Source organism: Leptosomus discolor, chromosome 1 (genome assembly GCF_034619465.1).
Source record: "Leptosomus discolor isolate bLepDis1 chromosome 1, bLepDis1.hap2, whole genome shotgun sequence".
NCBI classification, from domain to species: domain Eukaryota; kingdom Metazoa; phylum Chordata; class Aves; order Leptosomiformes; family Leptosomidae; genus Leptosomus; species Leptosomus discolor.
In genome coordinates, this window is record NC_141391.1 from 165,339,513 (window position 1) to 165,363,713 (window position 24,201).

Consider the following 24,201-nt stretch of genomic DNA (forward strand, 5'->3'; position numbering starts at 1 on the left):
ACAGCCACAAAGTAGCACCAGTTTGCAAGCCAGTCAGCACATGGTCCTGCTCACAGCCAGCTTCTGCTACCTGGAAGCATTCATTTAGCTCAAGCTCTCCTAAAAACAAAACAAAACAAACAAACACAAAAACACACAACAAAAAACAAACCACCCCACAAACCACAGAAATGCTGCTGGACTTCGCTGGTACTAGGAGAACTTCTACTTGCCTTCTCACTTTGAGTTAGGAAATCTTGCACTAAGTCACATGTGAGTCTTAGACTAAAAAAATATTATGTTAAATAACCTGTCTGAGGCAAATTCAGTTTTATTTCTAAATTGTGGTGTTTGGGTTTTGTTTTAGCAAATACCTTCCAGGATCTATTCTGTATCAGATTTAACTGATAATCAGTTTTTCTCTGAACTTTATAGCAAGTGCAAGTTGCCTTTCAATTAAGTAATTTACCTTTGCTCAAAAAACACAATTAAATACTCTTGATATCTGTTCTTATTCATACCTTATAAAAGGATTTTTTTTTTCCTCAACCTACATCTGATTCGGTATTTTTGCTGTTGCTCTTTTATAGTTAAGTGATTCAACAACATATGCAAACTGATAGAATTCTAGGTAGGATTTATCACTTGTGTAAGGAGGGAAGAGCAAAGCCCAGTGTATAAGCTACAATCAATCCTACCACTGTTCCTCATATCACTACTACAACCATCTGCAGCTGTTACAGACTTCAAAATCCACTCAAATTCTTCCTAATTGCTAGTGCAGTCCACTAGGACAAGCTGTAATAAGTTATTATTAGTGTTCTTTCATAATGTATTACACTCCAAAACTGCTTCAGACTCAGGCATTATAATTTAGGGTTCATATGAGCTTGCCCTTCCTGCAAAAACCTTGCACATCTTCCTTCTCAGCTGATGGAGCATTAGTGCTTTTTGCAATCCAAGCATGCAGCTCTCAAAATGAGTCCAAATAATGCTGTATTTATTAACAGTCCAAGATCTTCAAAAGGAAAGAGGAAAAGTTACAGCTATTAAGGCAAATAAAACCTGTTTCCCTGTCTCAGTCCTCAAAAAAATCTTTTTTTGAACATACAAAAAACCCCCCGTCATTTCTGACTCAAACTTCTGTGGAAATTAAGTATTCTGATCGTTGGCTTATGCAAGAAAGTAAATACCTACTATATAAAAAAACACATTTTTTGCTTGATTTAATTATTGATAATTTTATCGTAAACTGGCATAGAAAAATAAATAAATCTCTTGTTATCACACACTGACAGGAAACGAGTTTGCTTTCGCTGAGACTCTTTTCTGCAGTCACACCGGTAACCATCTACTGCAAAAAAAAAAAAAAAAACACCTATGTTCCGAAAAAACCCACACGTTCTAACTCAATGAACAAATGGGGGAGAAGGAAAAAATGACATAGGCTGTCTTAACTTCCAAAGTACTATTCCCGATAGCTTCCCCCCCCCCCTCTTTTACGCCTCTGAGGTTAAGTAACAGAAAATGGCTGAAAGTCAGAAAAAAAAGGGAAAGAAAATGGTGACGAGGCACTTGATTGGTCAGATTTTGCTGCAGAGTCCAAGTTCCTGACACAGAGAAAGGAGGATTTCCTAAGATGAAGCATATCAGCAAGTAGCAGAAAACCAGGAGTCTTGCGGTTTCAGGCTTTCCAGAAGGATTATTTCCTCTAAGCAATTCTCCGTGGCTCCTTGTTTCCGAGTTTAAACGGAGGCTGTACGAATCCAAATCCAACGGTTTCTTAAAGGCACAGCTACCCATCTGGGGCACTGAAAAAACAAAGACCTTAATTTCCAACAGTTCAGTGGAACAGAAGTTCCCCGAATTACACAACACCGCCTAGATATGAAAAACAAAGCCAAACATATTCAAAGGTGATGGAAAGTCAGAGATAAATTTGGAAATCTACGTGTTTTTTTAGGCACCAACTAGAGATCTATTGAGTAGGAAGACAAGGGGTTGTGCAGCTGAATTTACAGTCAGGGAGAAACCCCTGGGCTCACAGAAATCACTGAATATGACGGATACGGAAGAGTCTCCATTTAACAAAAATTCTGGACTCGATGTCAAGTTTTTAGTCACTAATACTCCTTGTAAAACATTTCATCCGTGCTCAGTTCAGCAAATATTTTCGGGAGTCTAAACACAAACGGGGAAAATTAATCCAAATAGGCATCTCTAGTAATTCTCCCAAGATGCCCAGAACCATCAAGGATGCCACGAGTGTCCCCCAGAGAAGACACCAGCCAGAAGCACACATCTCCTAAAAATGGGACTTGCAGAAATTACCCTTGCCATCGCCCTACCCCCAGAGCTCTCTCTGGAAATAAAGTCTTTACCTCGGGAATAAGCCAAAAGTGCTTGAGAAGGGCTGAAGATGCCCGGAGGGCATCGCTTACGACAGGGACAATCAACCCATGACTGGTAAAGCAATGAGAAAGCCAAGAGCCCTTCCTGAAAGGACAGGAAAGGACTTCTTGCGCCTTCAGACATCACACACAGCCCCCTCAAAAAAAAAACCAACAAAACACTGAAGAAGGGTTTGGAAAGGAAAACAATATTTCTGTTGGGACAATAAACCGCACCGTTGTAACCTTAAGAACATAAAAGTAAACGCAGCATTCGGGAGGCATGTACAATACGCTTTTAACTGAATAAATCTCTAATCGACAACTTAAGTTCTTTAGAGCCATCTTCACGAATTCAGCGAGTTTGTACGATTACTTTTAAGACACACAGATAAACGAATCGGAAAAAAAATCATACAAATCTTTTGGAGCTGGGTATCTGCTCCTTCAGGGACAGAACGCCCATGAGGAACTTTTCCTTAACTGAAATATGATCTGAAAAAACGTGTAGAAAGCAATTTTCACTCTAAAATATCTTCCCTAGCACGATCACCTCAACAGGATTTGACCACACCAGTTTCGCTACGCTCGGAATCCCCTTCAACCCCTTTGAAACACGAGACATTTGGTTTGGTACTTACTTGCCAAGATTACGGGCTGTTGGTCACTGTCAAACTACCCGAAAAACACAAGGAAAACTCATCACTTGCTACACAGGACTTAAAGAGTTTACAGCTCCCTTTAGTGGCCATGTGGTGGCTCTTAAAAGAGCCTTTGGGTTTTCGATAGTCTGAAAGATCCGTTTGATAGAAGCTTAAGCACGCTCGCCGCGGATGCGGCGGGCCAGCTGGATGTCCTTGGGCATGATGGTGACGCGCTTGGCGTGGATGGCGCAGAGGTTGGTGTCCTCGAAGAGCCCCACCAGGTAGGCCTCGCTCGCCTCCTGCAGCGCCATCACGGCCGAGCTCTGGAAGCGCAGGTCGGTCTTGAAGTCCTGCGCGATCTCGCGCACCAGGCGCTGGAAGGGCAGCTTGCGGATCAGCAGCTCCGTCGACTTCTGGTAGCGCCGGATCTCGCGCAGCGCCACCGTGCCGGGCCGGTACCGGTGCGGCTTCTTCACGCCGCCCGTGGCCGGCGCGCTCTTGCGGGCCGCCTTGGTGGCCAGCTGCTTGCGGGGCGCCTTCCCGCCCGTCGACTTACGCGCCGTCTGCTTTGTACGCGCCATCTTCCCGGGAGCAGCTGCCCAGCACCGAAAGACGAAAGTCTGTACAGACAGCGGCCGCGGGGCCCGCTATTTATAGCCCTTAGAGCCCTGTGATTGGCTAGCGGGGAGACGCACGTTCCATTGGACAAAGGGAAGGATTCGAAAAGCCCGCCGTCCGGCGCGGGGGGGTGGGGGAGGGCAGCAGCCGCTTCCCGCTCCTCAGTTCCCTCCCTCGCCGGAGGCGACAGCGCTTTCGCTTCTCCTGCCCCCTCAGCTCTGCCCCTCCGAGCGGGGCCGGCAGCGGCAGGGGGCTCTGCCGCAGCGGTAACCCGCCAGCAGACACGGAGTTCTGACTCCGGCCCCGCCGCAGACACTTTTATGGCCTCCCCTGTCCCGGGCAGGCAGGGTGTCAGCCCCCTTGCAAAAGGCTTTTGCGAAAATCCACCCTTCCCTGCGCATCCTGCGCTAAATGAATTTCGAGAAAGCGCTGTCGTTCTTTTTTTTTTTTTGTAAGCACCCTTTGTTTTTTTCCTTGTATTTTCCTATTACGTTGTCACTTCGTATCTATGAGGAACCCGTTTATCCTGCCGCGCTTATCCTCCGCGAGAGAGAGATGAATAATTAAATTACCATGTTCTTTAAACCGTTTCACTCCTCTGTGCGTGGCGTGAAAAATTTCATGAAACATTGTCTTCCAAATATACACATACACAGACTAATAATCCCTACGGAGCTCTCTGAGTAAACAAGCTGCTCTGGCTTGCGGCCAAGCCGTTTGAGAACGACAGCTAATGTTTAAAGGGGACTGACATTTTATTAGAAAAGGTATAAACTGCATTGGAACAAGGCTGTTACTGCAATTTAAAAAAACAAAACAAAACAAAAAAAACCCAAACCACCTTTATTTCGTATCAGAAAGGAGGGGAACAAAAGAAAAAAACAAAACGCACAGCACTACTGTGCTTATTTACCTGCACTTAAAAACTAGAGCTGAGATAATTACCCTAAAACGATGAAGGAAAACTTTAATAGCTTTAGAACTCGATTAGGTGATTAGCAGTCTTTTTATAGACCTGCCCGATGAACAGTGGGGGGTAGGGCACACGCAATACGACCCAAAGCAACCCCGGTACTTTAAAATGACAAACATTTTTCCCTGCTATTGAACAGCATGTCCTAGTCCGGGAACTAAGAGCGCTAAATACAAGGACCACTCACCGACCGGAAACAGCGTGAACGACTCTTTTACTGAATATGTGGGTGGCTCTTAAAAGAGCCTTTGGTTTAGACGATCTTTCGAGCAGGAGTTTACTTGGAGCTGGTGTACTTGGTGACGGCCTTGGTGCCCTCGGAGACGGCGTGCTTGGCCAGCTCGCCGGGCAGCAGGAGCCGCACGGCCGTCTGGATCTCCCGCGAGGTGATGGTGGAGCGCTTGTTGTAGTGCGCCAGGCGCGAGGCCTCGCCGGCGATGCGCTCGAAGATGTCGTTGACGAAGGAGTTCATGATGCCCATGGCCTTGGACGAGATGCCCGTGTCGGGGTGCACCTGCTTCAGCACCTTGTACACGTAGATCGAGTAGCTCTCCTTCCTAGTCTTTCTACGCTTCTTGTCACCCTTTTTCTGCGTCTTGGTGACAGCTTTCTTAGAGCCCTTCTTCGGAGCAGGAGCGGATTTAGCTGGTTCCGGCATTTTACAAGTCTGTCGCTACCTGTCTACCGCAGGAACGACGTAGTTACAATAGCGGCGACCCCCCGTATTTATAGGGACGGTATGCAAATGAGATGACTAAAGGCTGTTCGTGTCTATTGGACAATCCGACGTCGTGATGTCAAACCATCCAGCATCTACGATTGGTCACCCTTTCATCTGTCTTCCCATTGGTTAACTTTACAATCGCAGCCTCCGCCAATCAGAAGTCCCACCGAACCCCAGAAGGAAGGGATAAAAAGGCAGGGGGGCAGCTCTCGCCGCATTCTTTCTGTTTCCGCAGTTTTTATCTTTTGCATAGGTTTAAATTTCTTTTATCGGTTTTTTTTTGTTTGTTTGTTTGTCGCCTAAACGTTAGTCTGAGGCATGTCCGGCCGCGGGAAGCAGGGCGGGAAGGCGCGGGCCAAGGCCAAGTCGCGCTCGTCGCGGGCCGGGCTGCAGTTCCCCGTGGGCCGCGTGCACCGGCTCCTCCGGAAAGGCAACTACGCGGAGCGAGTGGGCGCCGGCGCCCCGGTGTACCTGGCGGCCGTGCTGGAGTACCTGACGGCCGAGATCCTGGAGCTGGCGGGCAACGCGGCCCGCGACAACAAGAAGACGCGCATCATCCCGCGCCACCTGCAGCTGGCCATCCGCAACGACGAGGAGCTCAACAAGCTGCTGGGCAAGGTGACGATCGCGCAGGGCGGGGTGCTGCCCAACATCCAGGCCGTGCTGCTGCCCAAGAAGACCGACAGCCACAAGGCTAAAGCCAAGTAAAACTCTTTCAATAAACAACCCAAAGGCTCTTTTCAGAGCCACCCACATCTTCCCAGAAAGAGCAGGAACGCTGGAGCCTACCAATAATGTGCTTCTCCAGAAACTGCTTTGACACTGGACACTGTAGGTGTTGAGGGAAGGTTTCTGGAGTATCAACTTTAAATACCTTCAACTTTATTTTGCTGATCGCTCTAGGTCCCTGCATATTTTTTTTCTGTAAGTCACCAATGTACTTATGCAAACTTCTCTTAGTGTTAGCTTTTTTGAAAAATCAATAAACGGCAGCGGTTCGGACTGATTATGAGATCACTCGCTGCCGTGTGGTCTTACACGAGAACGGCAGGGCGGGCGCGCTGCCTCCATCTCCACGGATACAGTGGGGGGAAGCAACGTTAATTCCGACGGATGGGGCTGTGGTAGGGGGAGCGGGTGGAGTTTCCGTACTCACCCGCGGCGAGGGGCGTGGCCACTGCCGACCAATCTTGGGGAAGCGCGCGGTTTTCAAACCTGGGGTGCGCTTTCTTCCCGGTGCGGCCGCTGCTGCCCCTCTTTTGGGGATACATAAGGCATCTGAGTGCCTTGTGCGTGGCGGCCGCTTTGCTTTTCTGCCTACTGAGGTTTTGGGGTTTGTTTTTTTTTTTTTTCTTGTTTGCAGTTTATGGCTTTCAGGCAGTAGTGAGAGAATTGTATTTCACTAGGATGCTGTTTTGTAACTAACCCAGGACAGGTTCCAAAGGGCAGCGTCAAGTATTTCTGAGTAAAGGCGAGGGGGCGAAAATCGTAATGGAGGATCACGAACTCAAAATGGACTCAGGTGTAGTTTTCCACAGCGTGTGAATTCACATAGAAGCATTATGGAAAGCCACACATGGGTGCGGCAGGGGCTCACCCTGTACCAGCCTAGTCTTGAACTGATGTTTTAGTTCTCCGTTTTTCATTCTAGCAGCGTGGGCGGTGTTCAAAAGGGCTGTTGTTTTTCCTTGCTAAAGTTTCCCTTCTTACAGCATCGCCTCCTGGGCGTTGCCGCCTTCTGCTTGGCCCCGCTTTTTGGTGCCGCCTTTCGGCTTGGCAGCCTTAGTCGCCTTTTGGGGGCTCTTGGCAGTCTTGGCCTGTTGGAGCGCGGGAGCCTCTTGCGCTCCGTGGAGGCGGGCACGGCCCCGGTGATCGGCTCGGTGCCTCGGGTCGTGGCCTTTGGAGCTGCCCGCCGCTGCCGTCGGCTTCCTGGAGGTGGGGGAAGAGCGGCGGGCAGTCTCTGACGTGATCAGAGACAGGTTTGAGGGGGGAAGAAACGAAAAGGAAAAAAAAAAAAAAAAAACAACCAACCAAACAAAACCCCACCAAACCACGGAGTGTGAAGGGGATATAAATCAAGATAATCAGTGGGAGGCCAGTATTTATAGGGAGGGGCCTCTCTATCATTGGCGATTCGGAGCGTCCGCCCCGCCGGGTGGTAGCGAAGACTCCGCTCCCCTTTGTGATTCCTCGGAACAGATTAAATTTTTTTCCTTCTTCTTCCACTGTAAGGGACACTGCATTCCTTCCTTTGTTAGGTGGATGTAGGTAAAACAGGATCTTACTCCTTTTTCATTCGGTGGTGGTTTATGCGGAAGAAAACAAAACCGCTTGAAGGGGAGGCAGGAATGCGCCGCCTTGAGCCTCTGACGGGGGGGGGGGGGGGGGGGGGGGCGGTGTTTCTTTGTTCTTTAAAAACTCCCCTTGAGAAATAAGGCGAGGGAAACCCTGCTGCTTTTTGCAGTGTCCTCCCCCAGGAAGCAAAGGAGTGAGTCATTGGGGCAATATTTTAATCGCAAATGTTTTTCAAGCAGAGGGAGGTAACACAGGAGCGCCAGGCTGAAGTGTTGCTTGGAAACAAGATGAGAATCGCGGGACTTGTTTTAAATGGTACTTGCTGCTTATACAGTTTTCAAGGTTGGGTTGGTTGGTTGGTTTGTATTTCCGAAACTGGCAAAGAAGGGTTTTGGGGTTTTATTTCCCCTTTTTATCATAATTGTTTTTTTGAAAGAAGCAGTATTAGGTACTGATCACCTGCCACTCGGAGTTGGACTTTATTAGTAGGTATGCTGAAACATGAAGCTTAGAACTAGAGTTAAAACAGTGTTTAATAATCTCAGTTTATTTAATACAGTATATTAGGAAAAATATCCTGCTGTTGATGGATATTTAATATAGGAGGAAGAGATAACCTGGGTCTGAAGCAGAGAACTGAATTGCAGAAAGTCCTGATTGGGCTGTTTGAAAATCCCGTGTTTAGAAACAGAGACTTCCCAGGTTTCATCTTTACCCGCAGAAACACACTGTGAGGAGGGAGCATTTTTCTTTTTCAGGACAAATGTTCACACTGAAGTGCCTGAGGAGGAAGTGTGGCTGTTTTACTTCTCTTGGAAATTAAGGAAGGAGGGTTTTTTTCCAATAATGTTTGAAAAAATCATTCAAACCCACAAATAGTTTAACACTTTATTTTCAGATGAGATACAGAGAGCTTGAAATCTAGTCTAAAGGGGGTTTTTTGTTGGGTTTTTTTTCCTGTTATCTTCACTAGAAACTAGTTACATTCAGTAACAGTAAATCACAGAACTTACCATTTTGTTCTGTGCCTTTCTAGCTACGTTTCTCCCTTGAGATGGTGCATATAAAAAGCTCAGTTTCATAGCAGTTTATGACTAATGTTCTGTTTTCTATGTCACCGCTAGTATTTTCACAATGTTTTTTAACAGGTTTTTATTAGTACGGGCAAACTGATGAGTTCGGTACGCCAAATCCTCTTCAGCTAAAATATGACTGGAATATTTTCCTACAGCTACTGCTTATAGTTCCTCTTCCTTGTTTCTCCTGACCAGCCATCCACATTTAATGTAGAAAGGCAATATATACTTCTACCTCACTCTATCACTCTGCTTGTTATAAATGAACATACCTTGTTTGTGTACCATAGTTAAATAAAAGTCCTATATATATTGAAACAGAAGAATTGAAGTATAACATATTTACTTATGTGACAGATGAGACTTTAAAGAGCTTTCTTTAATAACAAGCATCATATTTCAGTTCAGATGCTGAATTTCTAATTAATCTGGATCCTTCCCCAAATTTCTTTCCAACTATTTAGACAACCTAAATTCTCAAACAGATTTCTATACAAAGGAGGACGGTTTTAGATTTAAGAATAGCACATCACAGATGATGACAGTCATGAAAAAAACATTTAATGTCATAGATGACCTAAATCACTTTTGACCTTTAAGTCCACACAAAATATATCTTTATGCTTTAAAGTACTAGCTATAGCATTGGTAGTGCAATCTTTCATATAGCATTCTCACAAAGAATGTTATTAAACCTGTAGTTACTTCATAGTTTTCCATTTTTTCTGTAAAACATTAGAAGGTAATATGCAAGGTAATATTAAAAAAAAACCAACAAAAAACCCAAACAACAAAATCAAAACACATGCTCAGTTGCAGAAAAGTATGCAGACCAGTAGAACAGAGTAAAGTGATAAAAGAACATTCACATTTCATTAACTTTATCATAGTGACCACAATGTATGGTAAAAGTCCTTAAATGTTCTTTTCTTTCAAAAAGTCTTACTTGTGTTTTTTCTTGAAAAAGACTATGCTTGACTGCTCTGTAATGACCTGATTGTAGACAGCATAAAGTCCTTGTCCAACTCCCCTGGCACTAAACAGCCTTCGAGGAAAGTCTGATTATTTTTTTTTTATTTTTATTTTTTTTTTAAATCCCCTCCCCAATTCAGGAGGAGGGGAAGTTGCTTCAGGCTTCTGTATTTAGAGAGAAAAAAAAAAAAAGTAGGCACGTTAAAGCATTTGCCTATAAAGTGAATGGAATTGTTTGCCTGCTAATGAGGGAATTTCCAACTGTGGGTTGTTTTTTGTAAAACTTATTTGAACATTGTGATGACACAGTCTATACAAAGGTTAAACATTTATTGGTCTATTCATAAACTGCTTTCAAAGCCTTCACTCATATTTAGTTCTTTTAGCACCTTTTTGCAACCATACATAGCAAACCACAATACGGTCAAGTAGGCATATGTTACAAATCTGGTGTAATGTATATAAACTTTTGAATCGCATCATCAGTAATTTACTTCTCATATTCCCTTGAAAACAGGCCTGCTTAGACACTAAAAAAAAAAAAAAAAAAAAAAAAAAGCTACTGATATTGTTTATTTCTCTCAGACACAGAGTACAGGATCATTGGTAAACATGAAACTCACGTGTCTCCATTCACAAAATTTCAGAGGCACTGGTGTTGACATTCAGAAAATTTGAATGATAGGATTGAAGTTTGAAAGCCAATTGCATTATAGCTGTAGAAACACAACCTAAACCTGCATTTGCTGGTGACAATAAATGGCCTGAGTGTATGTAATATTAAGAAGCAGATTGCCATAAACCACAGGTAATTCCTTGGACAACTTCCTTTTAGCATCTTCACAGATACTCCCTAATATTACAGTGGCAGAGCTGAGTAACGAGGAGGGGATCGATCAGTTTGGGGGATTTCTCCCCAGCACCATAAAGCTGCTGCATCCCTGCTGCAGCAATTTCTGACCAATCCTGCTTCCTTCCCTCCTCCTCCTCCTCCTCCTCCTCCTTCTCCTTCTCCTCCTCCTCCTCCTCCTCCTCCTCCTCCTCCTCCACTCGCCCTCCCTTCTCCTTCTGCCTCCCTCCGGTTACCTTCACCGCCACCCCCGCCCCTCTCCTCCCCGAGTAGGTTCCATTTCGTGCGTCCGCAGGCCGGGAAGGCAAAGCTGCCGGCTGACACCGCGGAGGTGGTGAGCACCCTGCCCCGGCTGCTATTAGAGCCAGGTGCCTTTTGAATACCTCCAGTGTTTCTTGCATTGACTGGTGGTTCGATTTTGACTGTGCTTTATTTATACCGTGGCTGCTGCCCAGGGTAAAAAAAAAAACAACCAACCAACCAACCAAAAAAAACCCCACCAAACACAAACAAGGAGCAAAGAAGCATCAGGGTTCCAGCTTGCTCTGTTAGGAAATGTTACTTCGATTCTGAAGGACTTAACAGCTGAGAGCAATGGACCGTCCTGCTTGACAATCTACTTCTGTAAGGAGCCCACCATCATTAGAACATTTTCTCCCTCGTTCATTCTGTCCTAGAAAACTTGACGCGTGACCGCATGACACACAAACAACCCTACCGTACTAGCTAGGCCGATGCAAACAAACATTTTTTCCTCTCCAAATGGCATCTCTTATATATCACGTCTTTAAGAATTCAATTATTTCAGGTCTCTGCATACAAATGATACTGCTCTTGATATGTGGGGGGGGATTTCAAACAGAAACCAAATCCTTCCCTGTTCCTATAGACACCGCATCTTTTTCCTGTCATGGAACTTTCTCCAAGGAGTTTGTAAAAGAACCTTGAAATACCTGCACAAACCAGGATGCTGGTATCTTGGAAGTCGTGAAGAAAAAAAAAAAAAAGTTAAATGAATATTAGCTTTTTTGGGGGTCAGTCATTTGTTTGGGATTGGGTTTGGTTGGGGTTTTTTTGACCTTATGGGAACACCAAAACTGGTCCTCAGGAAGTGCGTGTAATTAAATGGCAGCTGATACCAGCAGGGATCAGTTTGGAAGTCTAAGAGACAGGAACTATTTACCACCAGGAAGTGCTTATAGTTGTGCAAGCAGCTGTGTTCTCATCTTTTCACTCATCATCTTCAGCTCCTCTCCTTTATTTGGGAAAAGCCTATAGAGATAAGGAGTCCATTTTCTTAAGAAAGCCACCTATAATATTTAGGCAGCCTTTCTGGCCTCATTAACCTTTTGGCTGGTAACTAAATTTATAATTAGATTTGACCTCACTAAATTTGATAGATTGACCCACCAACCTTACAGATAGTGAAGAAGATAAGTAAGAACAGCTTCACCCAGTAGTTGTTTCTGTTCTGAAAATGTCCTAGCATCCTTAGGAGTGAAGTTATTTTAGACCTTAAATCGTCTTTATCACTTTTCTCAGAACTTTCTTTTCTAGTTGCACTACATCTTTCTTTCTTTATTTATTTTGAGGCCAGAAATCTGCACAGTACTCAAGGTGCACCTATTTCACACAATGCTACAATGGCACAAAGATACAATATCCTCCGTTTTGCTCTTTGCTCCTCTTTAGATGATTCTTGACATTCATATTATTTTCATTGCAGTGCCTCTGAGCATTCATCAAATAATAATTTCTTTATTTATTGTTCTCAGATGTGGGAGGGTTTGTTTTTATTAGGATCAAGCTGGAAGGTGCAGTGAAGGTGGAAAATGGTGGTGAATGAGATGGTTCTGAAGACTGAGTCACAGATCAGGGGCAGGAAGACAGGTAGTGAAAGTGAAAACTATTGTCAAAAAAAAAAAAAGTGAATAAATGAGAAGGGTGAAATTTATTTTCATTTAATAACATCCAAAATGTCAAAGCTTAGAGAGCCCAAGATATGTACACAGTAAAGGTCATGGCAAGAGCACTGTTGCAAGTCAGGCAAATGGAGATTTTGTTTTGTCACCAAGAAGAAAGTTTGATTTGCCACCATCCATTATGATCCAAAAGTCCAAGTCCACACGTCTCTATAGGCAGTGAAGTTCCCATTAGTCACTCGTCCCACTGTGTGTGTACAGACTGCCAACTGCTGAAGGACCTTGCAGCCACATCAGGGTAGCTCTAATGCTTTTTTAGGTGTGTGGAGGTTTCAACAGAAAATTTCATACCAGGTGCATCCATGTGTTTGTGTGTATGAATGCACACACATATAACATGCTGGAGGTGTAAAAGTATCACACAGAGCAGCAGCAGCATAGGATGATCCTTATCAAGATAATACTGATAAGATGAATATTTAATTACTATACATTGAAAAACGGGGGGGAAGATACGTCATTACCTTGTAAAGGACTTTGTAACTTTCTCCTGCGTGTGGGGGTTTTTTTTCTGCTTTCAGACAGAGCTATCCCTTGTCCATCTCTGTCAGTCTGGGGGTAACAAGCAAGGGCTACTGAGGGTCACTGAATCAACGCACCAATGCATGAAAAGGTAACACTTTTAAGCATCAGTAATTATGAATACATACACGATTTTAGTGAGGTTCATAAAGCTCTGCCAGAGATGGACCCCACCGTTCCTGAGGCAGGAGCTGCCACGATCCACAACACATGAGGATTTCCAGCTTCCACCTGGAGGAAAGCAACTTTGAATGCAGCAGTGGTGGCTTCAGCATAGGGTTGCAAGTAGAACCTGGAGGCAAATGAAGACCTGAGAAGAAACCCTGCTGTGCCCTGGGGCAGTCAGACCCATGGGGAGCTGTCAGTCCAGGTGCCAGGTCCATCAGGTTAGTCCAGGTAAATGAGGATAAAAACTAGGGCTAAGCTAATCAAAACTCAAGCCAATCCAGCAGTAATTTAGGGGCATATTGAGCTGTCTGGTGCAAAACATGGGATTGTCCTTTATATGGAGGGGATAACCACCAGTCATGCCTATGGGCCTGTTTCCTGGCAGATGACCTGGGCAGAGATTGACAGCATGGAATCTCCATGAGTAGGATGCAGAGAGCATTAATTTTGCTTATACTGTAATTAATGAATTTGTGATGCAATTATGACAATAATTTCTTTTGTTGTTGTTCATGGAATTAGAAAACTTCTGCAATATTTTCATCATGTTGACTGTCACTCTAGGCAAAAATCCATCTCCATTTTCATCTGGACTTCCACATTTCATGTGATGATGCTCTGAGAACACTTACATTTCCCTAGGAAGATGATGCAGTTGAATTCCTTTCCAACAAATGTCTCGCCTAAGTAAAACAGCGCATTTATCACAAGCTTCTGCTTTAGAAGGTGAAGAAAATTTGTATCTCCAAATTGCAACATTTCTATCACAATACTTTTAGCTGGTTTAAAACACACATCGGAGAGACTTCCTAAGTTGATATTAATTCTTCTAATAAACTGAAAATACGTATGCTGGCCTGTCTACTGGGAGATCAGCAGCCTCTTCAGATAACAACTAAACACTTTTCCTTAAATCCACAAAGAAAAGTAGATCACGGAAGAGAAAACAAATCTTGATATTTACATTATTTGACAGCCTCCTCAAGGGGGTGATTGTCTTTTGGGAAGGTCAGGAGCATTACTATGAGCGGCAGGATGGGAGATCTGATGCAGAAGGGAAGAGGAGCCCTACGATCTGCTGTGACATACCTGGAATGGGAAGAGGAGTAGAGCTGCTTTCTTGCTCCTTCCTGCCCTCTCACCCAACCTGCTCCTTCACTCCAGTGTGTTCTGGCAGCCTTCCCACATCATGGAAGACAGTTCAAGGCTCTTCCAACTAATGCTGCCTGATCAGGAAAACAGATTTTTTCACCCTTCCCATACTGTCTTGATTAATTGGAAAAGCTGAATTGTAAAAATAAAAAAAAAAATTAAAAAATTTTTAAAAAATTGATGCACAGTTTATATATTCACTTGTGGGTTCTGAATAACAAAATCCACATAAATGAACCACCAGGAGTAAAGGATGAACACTGGCCATAAAATACAAGACCAAGATGTCAAAATAAGAAATGAAGTGTTAGTCCAGAATTCGATCAATGCAGATTGCTCAGAGAGCCTTCCTTCTTTTCAGAACATTTAAAGGTTTGAGCTCCTGTAAACAGGATGTATGCCCCTCCTTCCAGTTTAATTTTGTCTGTTTTCAGAAGTGCCCCAACACTTCAATAACAGAGAGGCTTATTTTATACCTACAGCTGCTAGTGAAAAGTTTACAAAGATACCACATGCATACACCATGCTAAAAAAAAAAAAAAAAAAAAAAAAAAAAAAAAAGAAGAAAATTAAACTGTTCTTTGGTGTGGAAGAGATAAAATTGGGAAGCATAACTTGACTTTAATAATCACAAAATATAGAATAATATTTCCTCAAATAACCCAAGCATACTGTAATATAGCAATCTAGTCTATGTGCCTATACATTGCTATCATATCTATAAAGACTCTGTAAAATCAGTCATAGAAGCAGCTCACACTTTAGACCATCTGTGGTTTTTAATCACTTTTGAAGTGAAGATATTGTTTAGGTCTAGAACAAATTGCATTATTAGCTGTTTTGATTATTCAGCTGGGTTGTCACTCTTAAGTAGTAATGGACCTTGGATAAGGATGAAAAGTTGGTTATTTAAGGAAGTCTAATATTAAGAGGACAAAGAAAGTTTCATGCAAAAATAAGCAAAGGTTAAATTTTACAGAAAAAATATTAACCACACAATGAATGCCACAAAAATAGATCTAGTGAACTAAAAAGTAGTGAGAAACGGATGCTAAAAGAGATTACAACCTTTTGACAAAGTGCTAATCAACATTCACCCCACCAGGTATAGGAGGTGAACAGGGCAGCTTTCTAGGCAGACTACGTATTCCCACTAAACCACATAAAAAGAACGAAAATGTTTTAAGTGGATAATCTACAACGTATAGTAACAGCTAAAGCATTCCAAGTCATGAGGTGAAACGAAAGCAAAGCTATAGAAAAGACATGCAAATTGTGATAGGTAGAGACACAGACAATTTAAAGTGTCAAAATCCAATGCGAATTTTATTATATTAGCAAGTGAACAAGAGCAAAGGCAGCGCTGGGCGGCCGGGGAGTCTGCACTCCGCCAACGGCTCGCAACTTCCCGCCTCGTGTAAGCACATTATATACAGTCTCATTTCCTGTATTCGCGATGTCGCAATCAGGTCGATACTCTGCGCATGTTCCTTCTGTTGCTAGGGGGTCTTTCTCTGCCTCCTGGTGGTCGTAAGGATGAAGGCTGAGGGTCTTCCTCGTTGCCCTGTGGGTGAACTTATGCAAGAATGTGATTATTCAACCCCTTCAGCCACGGGTCTTGTTTACTTTGCCGAATGTCCTTCAGTTGAGCTATCAAGCCTTCTTGTGAGCACATAAATCTTTCATCTATACCCTCCCATACAGGTTTAATGAACAAAGCACAACATGTTACTTATTACAATCCCCCCTTTTTCTTTTATCCATTATTTTGTTCATTGAACCGTTGTAGCTCTTGAGCACTCAAGACAAGGGTTTCTGCTAAATCAGGCTCATCGGGTACCAATTCGTATTTCGCTCGAATAAGCATCAGGTGAGCGGCTTCTAAACGGTTCTTAACTATCGCAATAACTTTATTAAAAATACAAGGTCCGAACGCAAGCGTTACAGTGAGCAGTATTAATGGTCCCGCCAATGTTGACAATAAAGTAGTAAGCCAAGGAGAATGATTAAACCATGATTCGTACCAACTTTGTTGGGATTCTCGTTCTTTCCTTCGTTGTTCCAACCCCTTTCTTAGCTCTGCCATTGTGTCCCGTACTATTCCGGTATGATCTGCATACACACAGCACTCTTCCTTTAAAGCTGCACACAATCCCCCTTGCTGCAAGAATAATAAATCCAAGCCACGTCTATTCTGAAGCACCACTTCTGATAGTGATCTTAGTGATTTTTCCAATGCGTCTATTGATTTTTCTATTCTGCTCAAATCCTCATCCACTGCTACTCTAAGTGACTTAAATTCAGCTTGTTGATTAATCAGAGAGGTTATCCCTGTGGCCGCTCCGGTTCCTCCAATTGTAAGGAGGGCGGCTATGGTCAGAGCTGTAAACGGTTCTCTCCTAGCAAGATGGTGCTCGGGGGTGGTTTGATAATTGTAGACAAACTCATTTGAGTGATATACAATTTTTGGAATTATTGCTACTTGTATGCAATAATCTTTGTTTTTATTAAAATTTTGTAGGCTCAAGCAGGGTGTTACTCCGATACTTGAGCACACCCATTTTGTGTTTGGCGCTGGTATTAACCAATCCGCGGGGGCTTCCTTGGTGAGTGAAATACTTACATTACACAGATGCTGTTTTATGGGTGGAATTGTCCCAACGCACCGTCCTTTTCCTGTTACTTGTTCCAAGGTGAGACCTTGGACCTGATCTTTTCCTTTTCTCCATAAACATTGTGCAGGGTTCGTCCCATTTACACGCTTGGCCTTAGATGTAATTCCCACAGCCTCGTAAAAGGGTGGTCTAATGCCGTAACACAGCCAACAGGAGCTGGTCATTTGTGGGTTAGTTTTTATTCAATATTTGGTAGCTCGCTTGCATCACTTTCCATAAGGTATTCCCTCCTAAATCTTCTTCCGGGATAGTTATACCAGAGTGAGGGTTTTTACTAGTAAACTGGATATCATCGCTAATTTCAGTATCATTTGCGGGTCCCAGAATTTGTTCATGTGTGAGCACAGGATTTGGTCCAATTGGTCCAGGATCATTTGGAATGGCCTCCTTTTTTATAAAGAATAGGCTACCAGGGTCGGCACCGGCCACATAAAGCCGGACACCCCAGGTTTTTCCGATTATCCATGCTGAGTCCTCTGGGTTTAGGACGGTTATGTTTATTCCCTGACATACGTTTCCCGATGGTGGCCCGTTTCCAGTGTCTATATAATTATGCCGTGTTGGTTTCGTGCAGCCTGAGGGCCTCCACTTTACTGTAATGAACTTGTCAACTCCTCCCCCAGGGGTCCAATCCAATGCTATGGTTTCGCACCCCCAATATGCACAATAATAGTGCCCCGGTGAGTTACAGTATCCTTTGCCTGGGTTTGAGGCTGGGCACATATAGAATGGTGCTACCCGGTCTGGGTGCCAATAGGGACTGAGGGATCCCACCGTCAACTGGAAGGTGGGTGCTCCTGACTTAGTGATATTCTTAATTAATGCTTGGTCTTCCCATCTAGATAGGGTCCAATTAAAAGGTTGGTGTGCGTATGGCTCACAGATAGGGACGCAGAAGACTACCCAGATTGCCCCTATAAATATGTATCGGGAAAAGTGGTGGGTTTTGTAATATACCAATTGCTTATTCCTACCCCAATTTGATACCCGTACCCGATTTTTGTCATTTGCACTCCAGGGCTTCGCCTTTTTGCTACCATCCTTGAGGCAAGATCTCAAGCACTGCTTTGCGGTCCCAATCATTGGGTTCGTTCCTCCACAGTTTTTTACTCCTCTGCCTCGCTCGTCGACTCGGTTGCTTCGAGCCACGAGGGGTACCATCTTCTCGGCAGCAGGGGTATTCTTCAGGAGGGCTAGTGCTTACTTTAGCAGCTTGCCTCAGGATGTACGAATTCCAGTTGGTATCTTTAACTTGAGGTGTGTTGCACTTCACCCCTTTCAGGAACTTCCGTCACTGCCCTCTTACTATTTCAGCGACAAAAGGAATTGGTTCTTTCGAATGGTAACAATAATTTTCGGGCCGGATTCCCTTAGCAAATATCCCCCACCATTCCCTTGATTCGGGAATAGTCTCTCCCTGTGATTCTTTTAATTTTAGTGTCAATTTTGTAAGTTCTCTTTCCCACTCCCAGCAGATTCAGCAGACGCCCCTTGGGATCTTCAGTCTCGGCAATGGGCCCACCACCGTTCCCGACACACCTTACACACAAAGCACATGAATGAGTAACAGTTACAACTTAATATCTGCAATCTTACATGCCCATCTTTAGTCAGAATTGGATTTTCAATATATTCAATTTCAAAAGTATTCATTCAGGTCTTTTGAAATTTTATTTTTAGGTCCCCAGGTACACTGGTCACTTGCCACTGTTGATTCTTTATGGGTCCTTTGATTCGGCTGGCGTGAGTCCACCCTCTTTCAGCTGTTCGTATGGAGGTTTCTGTAGTAAGTAAAACAAGATAAGGCCCTTCCCACTGTGGAGTTAATGAGGTCTCTTTCCATGACTTAACCAACACCCAGTCCCCGGGTTTCACTTTATGGATTGCCATGTTTAATGGGGGTCGTTGGACAAGCAATCCTTTTTTCTTCAACTGTTCCCTACGACTCATTATTTGAGTGATGTACCACAGTACATGTGATTCTTTTAATTGAGGGTGATTATGTGGAACTTCTAGGTCATAGGGCATCCCATATAACATCTCGAATGGGGAAATCCCTACATCTGTACGGGGTTGGGTCCTTATATTTAAAAGTGCGAGGGGCAGACACTTGACCCATGATAGTTTGGTCTCAATCATCAATTTGGTGAGCTGTTTCTTTATCTCCCCGTTCATTCTTTCTACTCTTCCTGAACTTTGGGGATGCCAAGGGGTATGATATTCCCAATTTATTCCCAAGGCCCCCAAGGTATCCTTAACTATTTTAGACACAAAATGAGGTCCCCTGTCGGAATCAATGGCTTCTATTACCCCATATCTTGGGATAACTTCTTCTAACAGCACCTTTACTACAGTTTGGGCCGTTGTTCGTGCAGTCGGGTATGCTTCCACAAAGTGCGTAAGGTGATCCACGATTACCAGTAAATATTTGTACCTACCCACCTTTGGGAGTTCAGTAAAATCTATTTGAACCCTCGCAAAAGGCCTATGTGCCAGCTCTCTTCCCCCTAAAGGTCTTTCTCTTACTTGACTCCTGTTGACCTTTTGACACACTAAGCAACTGTTTGTTATTTGCTTGGCCAGACTATAAATACCCATACACATGTATTTATTAGCGAATTGGTCTATCAAAGCTTGGGTTCCCCAATGTGTGGTATCGTGGATTCTTTGTAATACCCCCATAGCCAAGGATTTTGGAAGTACCTGTCTCCCATCAGGTAACACCCATTTTCCCATTTCATCCTTTTTTACCCCCATTTTATGTAATTTCTCCTCTTCTTGAGTGGTGAAACTGAGGAGGTGGACCACCTTTCCATGATGCAAACAATGCTTTGCTCTCGGATTCTCACAGGCACATGCTATCCCATCCATGCCCCAATCCTCCCAGCAAGCATAACAAGGTTCCTTATAGAGATTACCTCCACAGTTGATACATTCTTCTCTCTGTTTGAAGGGATCCTGAGCCCTTAGAACCATTAGAGCAGCTTTTCTAGCCTCCTGATCCGCAGCATTATTACCCCGCTGTCGGAAATCTAGGCCTTTCTGGTGGCCTCTCACGTGTACCACTGCAATTCGGTTAGGACCTCTTAGGGCGTGAAGGACTTGGGTTATTAGGCCCTGGTGTATTAAATCCCTTCCCTGGGAATTTATGAGGCCCCGCTCTTCCCAAATTTTTCCAAAGGTATGGACTACCCCATATGCATACTTTGAATCTGTATATATTGTTCCTGCCTTTCCCTTTAGTAAACATAATGCTCGGAGTACTGCATAAAGTTCGCACGCTTGAGCTGACCATGCTGCGTTCAAGGGTCCTGATTCTATTACATTAAGATTTCTTCCCCCAATTACCGCATACCCTGATCTTCTCTTCCCTCCTACCACTCGAGAGGACCCGTCCACAAACAGCTTTTCTCCACCTTCCAGTTCCTCCTCCTCCAAGTCTGGCCTTATCTTTGTTTGTTCCTCAATGGTATGTAGACAATTATGTGTCAACCTTTCCCCTTCAGGTTCCCCGTACAAAAACTGGGCCGGATTTTGTAAAGTAGTGCTTTCTAAAGTTAGTTTTGGTGAGGAGATTAAAATCCTTTCGTATTTTAACAACCTAGAATCGGTGATCCATTTTTCGGCTTTTTGTTGTAAAATTCCCCGGATGTTGTGAAGTGATAGAACTTTCAATTCGCTCCTGAATGTTATTTTGTGTGCCTCTTCCACAAGCAGAGCTGCTGCCACTATCGCTTGCAGGCAGGTTGGCCACCCACGGCTCACTGGATCCAAAAGTTTGGACAGGTATCCTATAGGTTTCTTTTCCCCAGCCCACTCCTGTGCCAATACTCCGAATGCCGTACCCCCATCGATATTCACAAACAAGTAAAATGGTCTTTTTAAGTCTGGTAAGCTTAATACTGGTGCATTAATTAAATCCTCTTTTAAGCTTTCTAATTGCTTTTCATCCTCCTTAGACCACTTTAACAGTCCCTCTTGGCTTAATTTGGCATATAGAAACTTGACTTTGTTACTATAATCTTCAATCCATTGTCTGCAGTACCCCATTAATCCCAACAGCTGACGAACCTGTCTTTTGTTTGCCGGAGGGGGCATTGATAGTATCCCATTTACTCGCTCGGGATCTACCTTTTTTTTTCCTTCGCTCAGCCAATGTCCCAAATATTTGACCTCTGGTTCTACAAACTGTAATTTTGATCGGGAAACCTTCAATCCCTTTAGGCTTAGGAAATTTAACAATTTGATACTCTCCACGCGGACTTTTTCCTCTTCTTGTCCAGCTATCAGGAGGTCATCTACATACTGAATCAGCTGTACTCCTTCTCCCTGCTCATACTCTTGGAGAATGTGCTCCAGGGCCTGTCCGAATAGATTGGGAGATTCCGTGAACCCTTGGGGCAACACTGTCCATCTTAACTGCTGTTTTCTGTGGGTTTCAGGATCCTCCCATTCAAAGGCAAAATAATCCCTACTGTCCTTATCTAGTGGGCAAGCCCAAAATGCGTCTTTGAGATCAATCACACTGTACCATCGACTTTCAGGTCCCAGCTGGCTCAGTAAAGTATACGGATTTGCCACAACTGGGAATCTTGCAAGTGTTCTTTTATTAATTTCCCGTAGGTCATGGACCAATCTATAAGACCCATCAGTTTTCTTTACGGGTAAGATGGGTGTATTGAAGTGAGACATGCATGGTTCCAGTAGCCCTTGTCTAATTAATCTTTTAATCTCTGGTTTCAACCCCATCCTGCCTTCTCGTGAGATTTGGTATTGTTTTATTTTTACTGGAATTTCCGGATCCCTGATAGTTACAGTGAAGGGTGGGATATTCAATTTGCCCACTGTCTCCGGAGTGTACCAAACCTCGGGGTTAATTTTTACTTCATCCTCACTCCTAAGGGGACATAATTTTACTTGTAACTCATTATTTTTAACTTCCAAATTAATGCCTAGTGTGATGATCATATCTCGTCCCAGTAGGTTATAATCTGCTTCTGGGACCAACAATAGGGATCCCACCCCAAACTTAGATTCCGTTTCAAAAAGAACGTCTTTTACTACTGGAACCTTGAAAGGCTCTCCTTTTGCTCCAATTACTTGCATTGTCTCCGGGGACAAGTGACATCCCTGGGGTAACTCTTGTACTGTGGACCTCTCGGCCCCTGAGTCCACAAGGAACTCGATTTCCTGTTGCTGGGGACCTATTTTAATTTTTATCAAGGGCTCGGTTTTATGTCTAGCCCCCAGCAAATAGAGCCCCTGACACCCCTAATCCTCCTTGAATATTTTCTCATCCTGCAGCCGTTTTCTGCATTCCCTTCTCATATGACCCTTCCTCCCACAATAATAACACTCCACGTCCTTTCTCCTTGTTCCTTCCACCCCAGGCCTTGGGTCCGTCTTGTGAGTCGATCTAATCCCACCCCCACGCTGTCCTTCCCGAGCCACTGCCACCATCAATCTTGCCTGCTTCTTAAACCTCTCGTCCTCCCTTCTGACAAACACCTTCTGTGCCTCCCTCAATAACTCATCCAAGCCTCTGTTTTGCCAGTCATCTATCTTCTCAATTTTTCTTCTAATATCTTCCCATGCATTTGCTACAAATTGCATTTTCAGCAGAGCCTGCCCCTCCTGAGTGTCTACATTCAGACTCGAATACATTTGGAGACTCTTTCGTAGTCTCTCTAACCATTTAGTGGGCGACTCATCTGCTTCTTGATGTTCTTTGAAAGCTTTATTAATGTTCTGTCCTCTAGGGACTGCCTCCCTGATACCCTGGATGATGATATTTCTAAGATCTTGCATGTGGCCCCTATGTACCAGGTCCTGGTGATCCCAATTGGGCCTCTGTAGGGGCCATTTCACATCTGCCGCTGGCCCCTGGGCATGCTGTGCGTCCCAAATTCGCATCCCTGCCCTCCTGATCATGTTTTTCTCCTCTGTGGTGAATAAAATCCCTAAAATAGCCTGAATCTCATCCCATGTATAAGTATTGGGTCATAAAAATTGATCCACTCTTTCCGCTACCCCCAGCGGATCTTCCAGGAGATCCCCCATTTTATCTTTAAAGTGTCTTACGTCCCCTGAGTTAACAGGGACGGATACGAACCCTATTCCTGGCTGTGGACCCCCCATTGGCACTTCCCTCAAGGGGTACAAACCGCCACCCTCATGTGTACGTCGTGTTTGGCTCCTGGTTCTACGTCTGTAAGTTTCAGGGGAACAGGGGGGCGAATCAGTGTTCGAGCGGTGAAGGGCCGAGGGCAAGGGTTGAAGCGGTGCGGGTGGTGGTGAAATGGGAGGGGGAGGCGGTGGAGGGGGAATGTATGGTGGTGGTATTACAGGGACCGCGTCTTCCTCTCTATTCTTCCTCCCTCGGTAGCCACCCCCCTTTTCTTTTAAAGGGTATAAATTTACCCTAGTGTCAGCTACCATCCACAGACTGGCATATTCACTTTCCTCCAAATTAAATGGTTCCTTTGAGTTAACATAAATGTTTAGCGCCTGACATATCCAGTCCTCAAATGATCCAAAAACAGGCCAATACAGATGGTCTCCTCGAATCTGTTGTCCGCCCCAGACTTCCATGCAATAATGGATCATTTTCACCTTATCTTTTCCCTGCCTAGAGGGAAAGTTATCCCAGTGTTTCAACATCAGCCCTAGGGGACTATCGGGCGGTATTTGGGGCAATCTCACATGGGGCCCCTCTCCCATGGGCTCAAAGGGCTTGCTTTTCCTTTGTCCCATCTTCTGAGGCACTCACACACACACACACCAACTGCTCCCCTCGTTTGTGGCTCGCTCCCTCGCGGGCTACGAGAAACGCACTACTAGAGGGTCCGCACTCACTTCGCCCTGGCAGGACGTCTCATACACCGTGCCCCAGGATACCCAACCCAAACCGAACGGATTCCCGGCCTATACTCACGCGTCCTGCATCTTCGTTCGGAGCTTCGTGCACAAAGATTACAGGGTTACCGGTTCTCCTTTGCTCAGTGTTCAATTTAGGTTCGTCGGTCGAGACAGAAGCGACCTGAGGGCTGCAGGGGCCGCCAGATGGCGGGGCGCCTCCCCAGTGCAGCTGCAGGCCACAATCTAGTCGCGATCCGAGTCACGGCACCAAATTGTGATAGGTAGAGACACAGACAATTTAAAGTGTCAAAATCCAATGCGAA

The 24,201-nt window shown here is 44.4% G+C and overlaps 3 protein-coding genes across 3 annotated transcripts; 1 reads left to right on the forward strand and 2 right to left on the reverse strand.

The window, feature by feature from the left end:
* Nucleotides 1-3,154: 3,154 nt before the first annotated feature.
* Nucleotides 3,155-3,594, reverse strand: LOC147416365 (histone H3). The gene has a single exon (XM_086470299.1). The coding sequence runs from the start codon at nucleotides 3,592-3,594 to the stop codon at nucleotides 3,184-3,186; it is 411 nt and encodes a 136-aa protein (XP_086326425.1). The 3' UTR covers nucleotides 3,155-3,183.
* An 864-nt stretch (nucleotides 3,595-4,458) lies between these two features.
* On the reverse strand, nucleotides 4,459-5,320 carry LOC104347844 (histone H2B 8). The gene has a single exon (XM_009952985.2). The coding sequence runs from the start codon at nucleotides 5,260-5,262 to the stop codon at nucleotides 4,882-4,884; it is 381 nt and encodes a 126-aa protein (XP_009951287.2). The 5' UTR covers nucleotides 5,263-5,320; the 3' UTR covers nucleotides 4,459-4,881.
* Nucleotides 5,321-5,646: 326 nt separating this feature from the next.
* LOC147416366 (histone H2A-IV) lies at nucleotides 5,647-6,036 on the forward strand. The gene has a single exon (XM_086470316.1). The coding sequence runs from the start codon at nucleotides 5,647-5,649 to the stop codon at nucleotides 6,034-6,036; it is 390 nt and encodes a 129-aa protein (XP_086326442.1).
* The last annotated feature ends 18,165 nt before the right edge of the window (nucleotides 6,037-24,201 follow it).

Excerpts from the sequence above, each read along its gene's own strand:
- LOC104347844 (XM_009952985.2), bottom strand. The coding sequence starts at position 5,262 with ATGCCGGAACCAGCTAAATCCGCTCCTGCTCCGAAGAAGGGCTCTAAG.
- LOC147416365 (XM_086470299.1), bottom strand. The coding sequence starts at position 3,594 with ATGGCGCGTACAAAGCAGACGGCGCGTAAGTCGACGGGCGGGAAGGCG.
- LOC147416366 (XM_086470316.1), top strand. The coding sequence starts at position 5,647 with ATGTCCGGCCGCGGGAAGCAGGGCGGGAAGGCGCGGGCCAAGGCCAAG.